Source organism: Callospermophilus lateralis, chromosome 11 (genome assembly GCF_048772815.1).
Source record: "Callospermophilus lateralis isolate mCalLat2 chromosome 11, mCalLat2.hap1, whole genome shotgun sequence".
In the NCBI taxonomy this organism is placed as follows: domain Eukaryota; kingdom Metazoa; phylum Chordata; class Mammalia; order Rodentia; family Sciuridae; genus Callospermophilus; species Callospermophilus lateralis.
Window position 1 is genome coordinate 96990310 of NC_135315.1, and position 12957 is coordinate 97003266.

At 59.0% G+C, this 12957-nt stretch overlaps 1 protein-coding gene across 1 annotated transcript; it reads left to right on the forward strand.

Annotated features, from left to right (window-relative positions):
* The first annotated feature begins 1639 nt into the window (after positions 1-1639).
* LOC143410711 (agrin-like) lies at positions 1640-11903 on the forward strand. Its single transcript, XM_077110655.1, is given in 30 exon segments — positions 1640-1766; positions 2127-2342; positions 2433-2657; positions 2736-2960; positions 3073-3279; positions 4256-4474; positions 4546-4740; positions 4828-4880; positions 4883-5030; positions 5112-5260; positions 5339-5444; positions 6267-6383; positions 6464-6616; positions 6773-6916; positions 6999-7123; positions 7201-7306; positions 7389-7502; positions 7505-7729; positions 7977-8114; positions 8509-8636; positions 8761-8875; positions 8964-9083; positions 9176-9529; positions 9671-9872; positions 10032-10247; positions 10651-10880; positions 10968-11102; positions 11278-11377; positions 11459-11623; positions 11780-11903. Coding segments are annotated over 30 exon segments (4881 nt in total).
* Positions 11904-12957: the final 1054 nt, after the last annotated feature.

Consider the following 12957-nt stretch of genomic DNA (forward strand, 5'->3'; position numbering starts at 1 on the left):
CCTGGTCCCATGGGCCAGGGAGACACATAAAGGGGCAGTCATGCTATAGGTACCAACAGGGAACCAGGGAGTAGCCCCTCTCCCAGCCTAAGCATGGGACAAAGTGGGGCCCATCCTGAAAGTGGGGATTCCTGAATTAACTTGAGAAGTTACTTTGCTCTGACCAGCTGCTGGTCACACATGTGATCCAGCTGCTATGGGGAGTTTGGTAGGGTCACAAGTTCAAGGCTAGCCTGGGCAGCTCACCAAGACTGTCTCAAAAATAAGAAATGTGAAAATGCCTAAGTATCTCTGGGTTCCATCCCCAGTACCTTAAACCAAGGAAAAAGAGAAGTTACTTTGTCCTGGCAGGGGACAGAAGTAGGGACCAGCATGGTGTGCTCTTAACTGTGGCTTTATAGTGGAAACATTGATGGACTGTGGAGTGAGAACCAGGTTGTGGTGGGGAGGAGTGTGCTGCTCCCCAAGAACAGCTCTTCCCTGCTGTGGGGTCAGGACCTTGGGAGAGAGCTGGTGGCTCAGGTGACCCTGTGCAGAGAGAGGGAAAGCCCAGGGCACAGATAGCAGAAGCTAAGGAGCCCAGGGGCAGGGAGGTGACTGGGCCCTTGACCCTGGGGTTCAACCCTGGAGACCTTGATCAGCAGGTCCAGCTGAAGCCTAAGAGCACCGCTGGGCATTAGCATGGGCCTATTGGACTTGGCTTGGGAGTCACAAGGAACCTGGGCAAGAAAGAGGGATGTGTCACTAGGAGAGAGAAGGGGAAATGGAGGGAGCTTACATCCTGGCATGAAGAGGGGACACTGGCAGACATAGATTGAGCCAGATTGAGCCAGGACAGAGAGGAGGCCAGTGGTGACCATCCATTATTGTAGGTGTAGCTCATCCTCCACTTGGTGCTTGTGCCCGGTGCCTCTTGAGCTTTGCAGTCATTTGGAAGCAGGTCCTACTGTCCCATTCACAGAAAGGGACACTGAGGCATAGTGAGGTGGGGGAAATGGGAACATGGGTGGGGGCAGGGGAGGCAGGCTGTGGCCTCTGTTTTTTCAGCTTTCCAGGGTTGGGTCAGGCAGGTGGAAGCCTGGGGTGGGCTGTTGGAATGGCAACAGCTGGCTCTAGCTCCTGGGCTATGCACCTCTCCTAGGAGATGGGGAGGGGTCTTCTGCTACATTTCCACCACCTGCGGGAGTTGATGGGAGCCCTGACACCATGACTTATTAATGATAATTGAGCCAGATTAAACATTTATTAGATCCAGGCAGCTGCAATCCCTAATGGACCCACCTCCCCCATGGGTACACTGACCTAAGGAGCCAACCTATCCCCAGTCCCAGTGCTGGGCTCAGGGTGGCTACTTGGGGCTATCCCTAATGACTCTGGGTTTCAGTTTCCCCGTGCTCTCTTCGTTTGTACACTGTGACAGAGGGCCAGCCTTTCCCTGTGCCCACACAGTGGGACGCAGTGGAGGCCTAATGGTGATGGGGCGTGTGCTGCACCCTGCTGTCTGCAGAACTAAGGGCTGAAGTGGCAGACTCCGATGACAGGCCCAGCTGTGCCAACAGCTGTGTGAGGCTCTGCAGAGCAGCTGCCCTGGGAGGGGCTGTGGGAGAAGGCTAGGAGCTGCCAAGAGGCCGGGTCAGGCATGGGGAACACCCAGGCATTCCCAGATGAGGCCCCAGAAACTTACGGCCTGAGTTGGGATGAGCCTGGCCTGCATGGGGGTAACCAGATGGACTCTGGGGCTGATGTGGGAGAGGGCTTTGGGCAGAGTGGGCCCTCAACTGCTTGCTTCGGACTTGGCCTGGGGTCCTCTCCTGTTGTGTGTTGGGGAATCTGCTGAGGTGGGATGGGAGTGGGTGGCTTGTCCTGTTATGGGGACAGGAGGCCCCTCTCCCCTGGTAGAGGGTATAGAGAGTGTTCTCCAATGAGGAAAGGTCCCTGGGTTGGCAGGGGAGCCATCCAGGGGGCCAGGCCCGGTGAACATGCACAATAGAGTGTCCGTGACACTTGTGGCCATGCGTGGGCTTGAACATGCTTGCACACCCGGGTGTGGATGTGCCTGTGAGGGTTGCAGCAGTGCCCAGCCCTGGGACCTGGCTTCAACAACCCCTTCCTGTGCCCGACCTCAGTTTGCAGGGGAATGCTGTGTGGCTTTGGCGCGGTCTGTGAGCCCAGTGCAGAGGATCCAGGCCAGGCCTCCTGCGTGTGCAAGAAGAGCGCCTGTCCTGCTGTCGTGGCGCCAGTGTGCGGCTCAGATGCCTCCACCTATAGCAACGAGTGCGAGCTGCAGCGTGCACAGTGCCGCCTGCAGTGGCGAATCCGCCTGCTCCGCCGCGGACCCTGTGGTAAGGGAGTGTGCCCAGCGTGGGCGGGGGGGTGGGCCAGGTGTTGGAGGTGGACAGACAGCCAGGGTGACCCCACCCTGCTATCCACAGGTTCCCGGGACCCCTGCTCCAATGTGACCTGCAGCTTTGGCAGTACCTGTGTACCCTCCGCCAATGGGCAGACCGCCTCCTGCCTGTGTCCCACGACCTGCCGCAGGGCCCCGGAGGGCACCGTGTGTGGCAGTGATGGTATGGACTACCCCGGTGAATGCCAGCTGCTGTGCCAGGCATGTGCATGCCAGGAGAACATCTTTAGGAAGTTCGACGGTCCCTGTGGTGAGTGTCCACCCCATGTGGGGCTCCTCTCTTTGGGCGTGCAGGCAATAACCCTGACTCTTGCCTGTCCACCCCCAGACCCCTGCCAGGGAGCCCATGCTGACACGAACCGCGTCTGCCATGTGAACCCACGCACTCGCCGTCCAGAGATGCTCCTGCGCCCAGAGACCTGCCCTCCCTGGCATTTGCCTGTGTGTGGGGATGATGGGGTCACCTATGCAAACGACTGCGTCATGGGCCACTCAGGGGCTATCTGCGGTCTGCTCCTCCAGAAAGTGCGCTCTGGCCAGTGCCAGCCTGGAGGTGGGCTGCTTCCCCTGCACACAGTGTGTCCCCTGCCTTCATGTCCGTCGGGTCCCTGCTGTGGAGGTGCTGGTGTGGTTCTGGCCTCTCTGATCTCCTTGCCCACCCCCAGACCAGTGCTCCGGGACCTGCCAGTTCAGTGCCATTTGCCTGTCCCGCTGTGGCCGACCCCGCTGTTCCTATGACCGTGTCACCTGTGATGGGGCCTACAGACCGGTGTGTGCCCAGGATGGGCACACGTATGACAACGACTATTGGCGCCAGCAGGCTGAGTGCCGGCAGCAGTGAGCCATCCCTCCCAGGCACCAGGGCTTGTGTGGTGAGCACCCTGTGGTCCCCGCCATCAGTCCTTGCCCACCATCACATGCCATCTTCATTCCTTGGCACCCACCTCCCAGGGTCTTGGGCCAGGGTGGGTCCCCTGGGAGGGTGCAGGGTGTGGACGGTAGAGGCTGCGAGAGGGTGCCTGGATATGTGGGGAGGCGGTCAGAGATGGGCCTGCACTTGGCTGTGCAAGTCCAGGCTGCAGGTCCTCTAGTCTGTCTGCCCACCCGTCTCTGTTCTGCCTGAGGGTACAGATAGCTTTGGTGGGCAGGAAGTGGATACAGCGGCGGGGTCCCTCACTCTTGGGACATGACTGTCACCAGCCCCTTCAGAGGCAGGATCTCAGCTGATTTCAAGGAGCCATTGGAGGGTGGAGGCAGCTGGGAAGTGGCCAGCATGTCCCATGGGGACCAGGGCTGCAGTGACCCTGTGACCATCTGGGTCAATCCTCTGTCCATCTCTCTGGTCTGTCTTTCTGCGTCTGTCTTCTCCTCAGTCCTTCCCTCTCGGCTCCTCCTCTTGTGTCTTCCAGCCTGACCTGCTGGCAGGATGAGGTGCCGCGCCTGCCCACCAGGAGCCCACAGCCCGAGGTCTGCCCCTTGTGCGGCTGGGGGGCGTGGCTCGCTACTGCCTGGCCTTGTGGTTCTCAGAGCAAGTGGACAGACACCTCCTCCCTGTGCAGCCCTGGGTGTGACTCTGGGGTGCAGACTCCTCTTAGCCTGGAGAGAGCCCCGACATGCATGGGTGTCCCAGGGCTGCTGGTGGTCGGGGTCAGTGGCCTGTTGTGGGCAGTCAGGAGGCTCCTGTGTCCCCATCTGCCTCTGTCGTGTGTCTGTCCCTTTCTTTGCTATGTCCTGCACATCTAGCTCTTCCTTGACCACCCCACCCTGGGAGAGGGCCTGCTGCGTGGGGCTGGGGGCTCTGCCCAGTATGGGGGGTAGCAGGTGGGCTGAGTGCCCTGTCCTTCCCAGACCAGGCTCCGTCCCCGTGCCGTGGGGTGCAGTGTGCATTCGAGGCGACGTGCGCGGTGAAGAACGGGGAGGCTGCGTGCGAGTGCCAGCAGGCGTGTGCAGGCGCCTACGACCCCGTGTGCGGCAGTGACGGCGTCACCTATGGCAGCACCTGCGAGCTGGAGGCCATGGCCTGTGCCCTTGGGCGGGATATCTGGGTGGCCCGCAGAGGACCCTGTGGTCAGTAGTGGACAAGCAGGCCTCGGGGGTATGGCCTTCCTGACACAGTGGTGACAGAGCCCCCTTCCCAGACCGATGCGGGCAGTGCCGTTTTGGAGCCCTGTGTGAGGCCGAGACCGGGCGCTGTGTGTGCCCCTCTGTGTGTGTGGCCTCAGCCCAACCCGTGTGCGGTTCTGATGGGTACACGTATGCCAGCGAGTGTGAGCTGCATGTCCACACCTGCACGCACCAGATAAGCCTGCATGTGGCATCAGCTGGACACTGTCGTGAGTGGGGCCATGGGGGCCAGCGGGCTAGGGTCCCACCACTCTCCGGCTGGGTCTGCTGACCCCTGCTGGCTCCATATGTTTCAGAGACCTGTGGAGACACAGTGTGTGCCTTTGGGGCTGTGTGCTCAGCTGGGCAGTGTGTGTGTGTCCTCGTTGTGAGTGCCCCCCGCCTGGCCCCGTGTGTGGCAGCGATGGTGTCACCTACCGCAGTGCATGTGAGCTACGGGAGGCTGCCTGCCAGTAGCAGATACAGCTTGAGGAAGCCCGGGCAGGGCCCTGTGAGCAGGGTAGGCTTGGGCAGCTGCCTGAGCTGTGGGGCACCAGCCTCAGGGGAGAACCTGTGGGTGAACTGCCCTTCTTCCCCACAGCTGAATGTGGCTCAGGAGGCTCCGGCTCTGGGGAGGACAGCGAGTGTGAGCAGGAACTCTGCTGGTAGCGTGGCGGGGTGTGGGATGAGGACTCAGAGGATGGACCATGCGCCTGCGATTTCAGCTGCCAGGGTGTTCTCAGGAGACCCGTGAGCCCCCACCTCCCCCAGCTGTAGGGGGGCAGTGAGGAAGGGGCCAAGGCTGCCCATGCTGACCCCACCCTCCAGGTGTGCGGCTCAGATGGGGTCACCTATGGCAGTGAGTGTGACCTGAAGAGGGCCAGGTGCGAGTCTCAAGGAGAGTTGTACGTCGCAGCTCAGGGACCCTGCCGTGGTGAGTGGGCCGGGGCACATTCTTGTAGGCTTGTGCAGCAGCCTCTGCACTTCTGTGTGTGCATATTCAAAGGTGTATGCCTGCACTGGTGTGGGCACATGGGCATCCATGTGTGCTGTGGTAGGCTTGTGGTCTTGTGTGTTCTTCTGAGTATAAAGCACTGATACGTGCACTGTGGACACAAGCCCGTCTGTCAAAGTATGCACCACACTCAGGAGGGTGGGCAGGAGGATTGTGAGTTTGAGCCCAGCCTGAGCCATGCAGTGAGATCCTGCCTCATAAAAGCAAGTGTATGCCAACTACCTACTGCAGGTCAGGCCAGGCTTCTATGCAGGAGGCAGCAGGAAACCACAGGGCACCTTCTGGGCCCTTTTGCTCTTCTGGGCAGGAACTGACAGTGGTCTGTAAATGCCACATGTCACACACGAGTGCTCACGGTATGCTCATGCACGTTCACAGATGTGTCTGTACAGTTGTATATAAATGTGCATGGTTTGGAGGAATGTGAGTGCATGTCCGTCTTCATGTGTGTGTGCTGCCTTTACACTTATCTGTGTGTCCATAGCTCTGTGTACACACAGGCTGTGTCCGTGACTTTGGGTATTCTGTGTGTATGTGGCCCTGTATGTTTCCTGTGTGCTGGGTCCTACATGTGGCACTTGCATGTCCTTGTATGATTGTGGTGGCCTCACCCAGGGCCTTAGCCTCAGATTCCAGACCTGAGGGGCATGGTGTCAGGCTGAGTGGTGGTGTGGAGGAGGTTGAGGCAGAGGGGTGGGCATAAGCACTGCCTCAAGTCTGACCCCACACCCCTCTCTGCAGGCCTCACCTTGGCCCCACTGCTGCCTGCAGCCCCTGCTCACTGTGCCCAGACCCCCTACGGATGCTGCCAGGATAATGTCACTGCTGCCCGGGGTGTGGGCCTGGCCGGTTGCCCCAGTGAGTATCTGAGTACCCTCACCCCTGGCCTGGCACAGCTGTGTGACTGTGCTGACCCTGTCCCTCCCCTTCCCTTGCAGGAACTTGCCAGTGCAACCCGCACGGCTCCTGTGACCCAGCCACAGGCCAGTGCTCTTGCCGGCCAGGCGTGGGCGGCCTCAAGTGCGACCGATGTGAGCTTGGTTTCTGGAACTTCCGTGGCATTGTCACTGACAGCCGGAGCGGCTGTACTCGTGAGTGACAGGGCCCCAGGGCTGGCTGTCAGTCAAGTCCTCCTGCCTGTCCACCCCCATCCCTGTGCTCAGGCCCTGGCCTGCACTGCACCTGGCAGGCTCTGCAGCAGGTGGAGAAGACTGTCTAGGTACAGACTCAGGCTCCCCTCCCCGCAGCCTGCAGCTGTGACCCCCGGGGCGCTGTGCGGGATGACTGTGAGCAGATGATTGGGCTGTGCTCCTGTAAGCCAGGCGTTGCTGGTCCCAAGTGTGGGCAGTGTCCTGATGGCCACACCCTGGGCCCCACCGGCTGTGAGGCAGGTGAGGACAAGATCTGGGCTGGCCTGGGGTTTGCTGTGCAGAGGGACAGCCTGAGCTGGTGGAGATTCTTTGTCCACCCCAGATCCCTCAGCACTGGTGACCTGTGCGGAGATGCACTGTGAGTTTGGCGCTTCCTGTGTGGAAGAGGCAGGTTCTGCCCACTGCATCTGCCAAGCCCTCTCCTGCCCAGAGGCCAGTGCCACCAAGGTGAGCAAGGTGAGGGTGGAGAGTGTGAAAGGCAGTGGGTGGGGGAACCGCCTGAGTGCCCTTGGCTTGCGCCTCAGGTCTGTGGATCAGATGGCATCACCTACGGCAGCGAGTGCCAACTGAAGACCATCACCTGCTGCCAGGGCTTGGACATCTTCACCCAGAGCCTCGGCCCGTGCCAGGGTAGGGTCTGGGAGCCACCACCCAGCACTGACAGGAGGGCCTTGCCCTCCCCGACTCCAGCCCAGCTTCCCTCTCCTTACAGAGGCTGCTGTTCCTGGCGCTCACCCAACCCCCAGGGCCATGACAGCCCTGGGGCACTTGCCAAGTGAGCCTCTGCTGCCTCCACCCAGTGCCCTCCCCCTGGCTCTCAGCAGTACCCCCAGAGCCGGCCCACCCCTCCACCCACCTTACGACCTCGGACCACAGCCAGCCTCCCCAAGACCAAAGGTCGGCCCGCGCTGACCATGCCCCTCATAGAAACCTCCACTGCAACCAGTCTCTCCGCGTCTGCCTTTGGAGAATCTGGCAGCACTGATGGGAGTGGCGATGAGGAACTAAGTGGGGACCAGGAGGCCAGTGGGGGGGCTCTGGGGGTGAGCAGGGGCTCGGGGACGTGGGTGGGCCTGGGGTGAGCAGGGGCTCGGGGATGTGGGTGGGCCTGGGGTGAGCAGGGCTCTGGGGTGTGGGGCAGGCCTGGAAGGTGAGCAGGAGCTCAGGGACATGGGACAGGCCTGGGGAGTGAGCAGGTGCTCTGGGACATGGGACAGGCCTGGGGAGTGAGCAGGGGCTTGTTGGGGCAGGGCCCAGAGAGGCTCCCACCTGTGGCTGGACTCAGACTGCGCATCCCTAGGACTGGAACTCTCCATGGACAGCAGCGTGGTGACACCTGGACCACCCATTGAGAGAGCCTCCTGCTACAACTCACCTTTGGGCTGCTATTCGGATGGCAAGACACCTTCACTGGACGCAGAGGGCTCCAACTGTCCTGGTGAGTGGGTGGCAGGGCAGGTGGAGCTTGAGGAGCAGCCTGGGCAGCCATGGGTGCTGCTCCTACCCGCTGGCAGCAGGTGGGTCCAGGTTTTATGGTCTTTGGTCTCAAATGTGTATGAGATCTTGGGGATCCAGCACCCATGTGCACACGTGTGGTCTCAGCCCTAACACTTGTGCGTGCCCAGGACCGTGTACCTAACCCGTCTCTCTCCTTGCAAGCAAGCCTGGGGCAACTGCTCTGAGGAGTCTGCCTGGTAACTGACGCCAGCCCTGGTCACTAACCTCATGACCATCTGACTAACATCCACCTGCCCCTGTACCCTATGTGGCTTGCTCCAGGGGCCTGCACCAGGCCGGTACCAGGCAGGGCCTCACCGCCCCTTCTCCCACAGCCACCAAGGCGTACCAGGGCGTGCTGGAGCTGGAGGGGGTTGAGGGGCAAGAGCTGTTCTACACACCCAAAATGGCCGACCCCAAGTCAGAGCTGTTTGGGGAGACAGCCAGGAGCATCGAGAGCACTGTAAGTGGGGGCGTCCCCCCAGGTCAGACCCAGAGGGGGCCAGGGCAGGAACCCCACAGTGTAAGGGGACTGATTTCAGTGCGTTGAGCGGTGCCCAGTATCCTCACTCACTCCCTGCCCACAGCTGGACAACCTTTTCCGGAACTCAGACGTCAAAAAGGACTTCCGGGGTGTCCACCTGCGGGACCTGGGGCCTGGCAGATCAGTCCGTGCCACTGTGGATGTGCACTTTGACCCCAGTGAGATCCCCGCGCTAAGTCTCTCCCAGGAGGTGATGGGTAGGGGCCGCACAGCGCCAGGCCATGCTCAGTACCCCCTCTTCCCCAGCCACAGCCTTCAGGGCACCTGACATGGGCCGGGCCCTGCTTCGGCAGATCCAGGCCTCCAGGCGCCAGGCCCTGGTGGTGAGGAGGCCTCTGCAAGAGCACGTGCGGTTCATGGACTTTGGTGAGCACCAGGCCGGGCCTCCTTGTCTGTTCCCATCCTCCACTGCCCCGCCCCCTGCTCCTTGCAGACCCTAACCACTCCCTGCCCCACAGACTGGTTTCCTGCATTCTTCATGGGAGCCACCATAGGAGCCACCATTGCAGTGGCCACAGCCAGAGCTACCACTGTGGGCCAACCACCTTCCTCCGTGACCCCTCAGGTCCACCCCAGTCACACCAGCAGGCCCATTGGAAGGACCACGGCCCCCAAACACACACACCGGCCCCCCACCACAGCTCCCAGCCATGTGGCTGGACACCGGCCTTTGCTCCCCAGTCCCAAGCAGCACCCAAGGTCCTGTGATTCTCAACCCTGCCTGCATGGGGATACCTGCCAGGACCAGGACTCTGGCAGGGGCTTCACCTGCAGCTGCCCGGCAGGCAGGGGAGGCACCTTCTGTGAGGACGGTAGGCGCTTCTGTCCACCTCTCTGGAAGGACAGGGAGGCTGATGGGGGCAAGGAGGGAGGGCAGAGATAAGCCACCAGGAGGAGGTGGTAGGGGCAGGGTCCTGGGTACTCTTCCAGCTCACCCTCCCTATCCCCTGCAGTGCTACGCCCCTCTGTCTCTTTTCCTGCCTTTGGGGGTACCTCCTTTCTGGCCTTCCCCACCCTCTGTGCATATCACACGCTGCGCCTGGCGCTGGAATTCTGATCCCTGTAGCCTCAGGGACTGCTGCTATACAATGGCAACGCACGTGGCAAGGACTTTCTGGCACTGGCGCTGCTGCTCGGTGGGCGCGTGCAGCTCAGGTGCAGAGAGGGCGGGGCCTCCTGCCTGTCTGGTGGGTGGGCAGGGCTAATGCTCAGTGGGTGGGGCCAGGACCTTCCAGGGAGGAATTTGTGGGTGGTTCCTGACCAGACTGTGGATGGAGCCAGGCCAGTGCTGTAAGCACCTGCTTGGGTCTCCAGGTTTGACACAGGTTCTGGACCAGCAATACTGACCAGATCAGTACCTGTGGAACCAGGCCGGTGGCACCGCCTAGAACTATCACGGCATTGGCGCCAAGGCACACTGTCTGTGGATGGCGAGACCCCAGTTCTGGGCGAGAGCCCCAGTGGCACAGATGGCCTCAACCTAGATACCGACCTCTTTGTGGGCGGAGTCCCAGAGGACCAGGCTGATGTGTAAGCAAGAGGGTGGAGCGTGCATCAAACTGGGTCTCTGACCTTGATCTTGCCTGGGACTCCACCAGAGCAACCTCCATTGGATAGCAAATAGGATCAGAAGAATGGTGTGAGTGTGGCTAGGACCCTGAGCTCAGCTGGGGCTCCTGGTCCTTCCCTATCTCATCTGGGTGGCTTTCCTTTGGTGCCAGAGTGAGGCGGGCCTGGGCTGACCCTTACCTCCAGTCCTAACCCTTAACCTCGGCCCCACCCTCTGGTTGGTCCTCTTTGTGGGACTGGCCGCTTTGTCTAAAGGGTGATGGGATGGAGCAGCTCTGACTTCTGACCCTAACTGTACCCCTGTGACTCTGGCCGTGAGAAGGAGGCCTCTGCCTGAGCTTACTCTGACCCCTTCCTGTGGCAGGGCCCATGAGTGGACCTTCATTGGCATGGGCCTGAAGGGCTGCATCCGCCTGCTGGATGTCAACAATCAGCGCCTGGAGCTGGGCCCCTGGCAAGGGGTTGTGTCCCGCAGCTCCAGTGTGGGAGAGTGTGGAGAGCACCCCTGCATGCCCAGCCCCTGCCATGGTGGGGCACCATGCCAGGCCCTGGGAGACGACATGTTTCACTGCCAGTGTCCACCTGGCCGCTTTGGTGAGGGCAGGTTGGGATCTGGGTGAGGGCTAGGAACCAGGTGTCAGGGGGCCTGCCTTCTTGGAACTCATCTCCATCTCCCTCCAGGCCCAACCTGTACAGAAGAGAAGAGCCCCTGCCAGCCGAACCCCTGCCACGGTGCAGCCCCCTGCCACGTGCTACCCAAGGGCAGGGCCAAGTGCGAGTGCCCCGCAGGACGTAGAGGCACGCTCTGCCAGACAGGTAGGGGCACCAGGCTGTCGGGAGGGGACAAGAAGTCAGGGTCAAATGTTCAGTTTGAATTGTGGCCCAGTCTTCGGGTCCAGGAAGAGTTGGGATTTGGGTCCTGTGGGTTTCTGTCGAGTTAGGCAGAACAGTGGGGTACACGGCCTGAGTGAGCCCTGTCCTCCCTCTGCAGTGTCTGAGATGGATGGTAGTGCCCAGCCCTTCCTGGCGGACTTCCATGGCTTTTCCTACCTGGAGCTGAGAGGCTTGCACACCTTTGAAAGAGATCTGGGGTCAGTAGGGTAGGTGAGGCAGAGGAGGGGAGGCAGCCTGTAGGGAAGGGGCAGTGAGACACCCTGACCCACGTGACCCAGGGAGAAGATGGCCCTCGAGGTGGTGTTCTTGGCCCGAGGACCCAGTGGTTTGCTCCTGTACAATGGGCAAAAGACAGATGGCAAAGGGGACTTCGTGTCACTGGCCCTGCATGACCAGCACCTGGAATTCCGCTATGACCTGGGCAAAGGGGCAGCAGTCATCAGGTGGGCAAGCATGAGGGCTGGGGGCTCTGTCCTGGGCTGCCCACAGGGAGGGCCTGGAAGCCTGGGACTGGACAGGGGAAAGATTGGGGCTCCTGACATTGTCACTCAATGGGTAGGCAGAGCCCACAGCCTGCTCACTCAGCCTCTTCCTCACAGGAGCAAGGAATCCATAGCCCTGGGCTCTTGGATTAGGGTCTTGGTGGAGAGAAACGGCCGTAAGGGTGCCCTGCATGTGGGTGATGGGCCCCGAGTGCTGGGAGAGTCCCCGGTGAGTGTCTGAGGTGTGAGGAGGGTCCAAGTGTCCCCCCACCCTGCCCTGCTTCTACGCCTCCTCCTCTTCCTCCTGGGGGCTTGGCAGCCCCCATGCCAGTTCTTACAAAACTCTTTGTCTGTTGGGCTTGATTTTTGTCTTTTGATTTAATTCTATGTTTTGAACATGTTTTTTTGTTTATGTGGTTCAAATATAAACCCATGTTAAAATACACTGAAGACTCACCTATATTCTGTGCCCACTAAACTTTAACCATTACCTTTCATGAACAACTGATTTAATTGTTTCTAGTATATATTCTTACTGTTTCTTGTTCTGGTAGGATGCAATAACAATGATATGTTATTATGTAAATTTCTTTCTTACCCAAAAGGGAGTGCTCCTGTATATCCTGTCTGCCCCTTATTTTTCACTCAATGAAGTAACCTGAAAAACACTCCACATATGCAAAAATCTTAACTTTCCATGGTATAGATAGACCAAAATTGGAACTAAACAAATGAATTAGGGCTATTTCTGAATGGCATTTCTTAACAATATTTCTGTATTGAATAGCTCTGGGAATCTATTTTACATTATTGCAAATGTACATTCAATGTTCAGTCCTGCAAGAAATAGTGCTTTATCAATTGCTATTTTTTTTATACTTTCAAATTATAAAGCCCAATTCGCTGGAGGGTTGCAACATTTTTCTTTCTCCCAGCAGGTATACAAGTTCATGCTTTCTGTAGATGCCCTGTATACAGAGGCCACATTTTGGATATTCTCTGCACTATCACAATGTGCTTGTAATTTCTTTTTTTTTCCCTGAGAGAACCATTTCCTATTTCTGATATTTTTTCTTTTTACATATGATTGATACCATGTCATGGTTACAGAAGAAAACAGCAGTGTCCTACCCTAAATGAACCCATGGCTTGGTAAGAGTCCAATGCTAAAACCAATAATTTCATCCCAGTAAAAAATCACCAAGGATACAATACATTTTGGTGGTTTGTGTCTTCCAACAAATTGATCTATGTAATCTAAGTCCTTATACCTATGGGATGAGAGTTTTAAATAT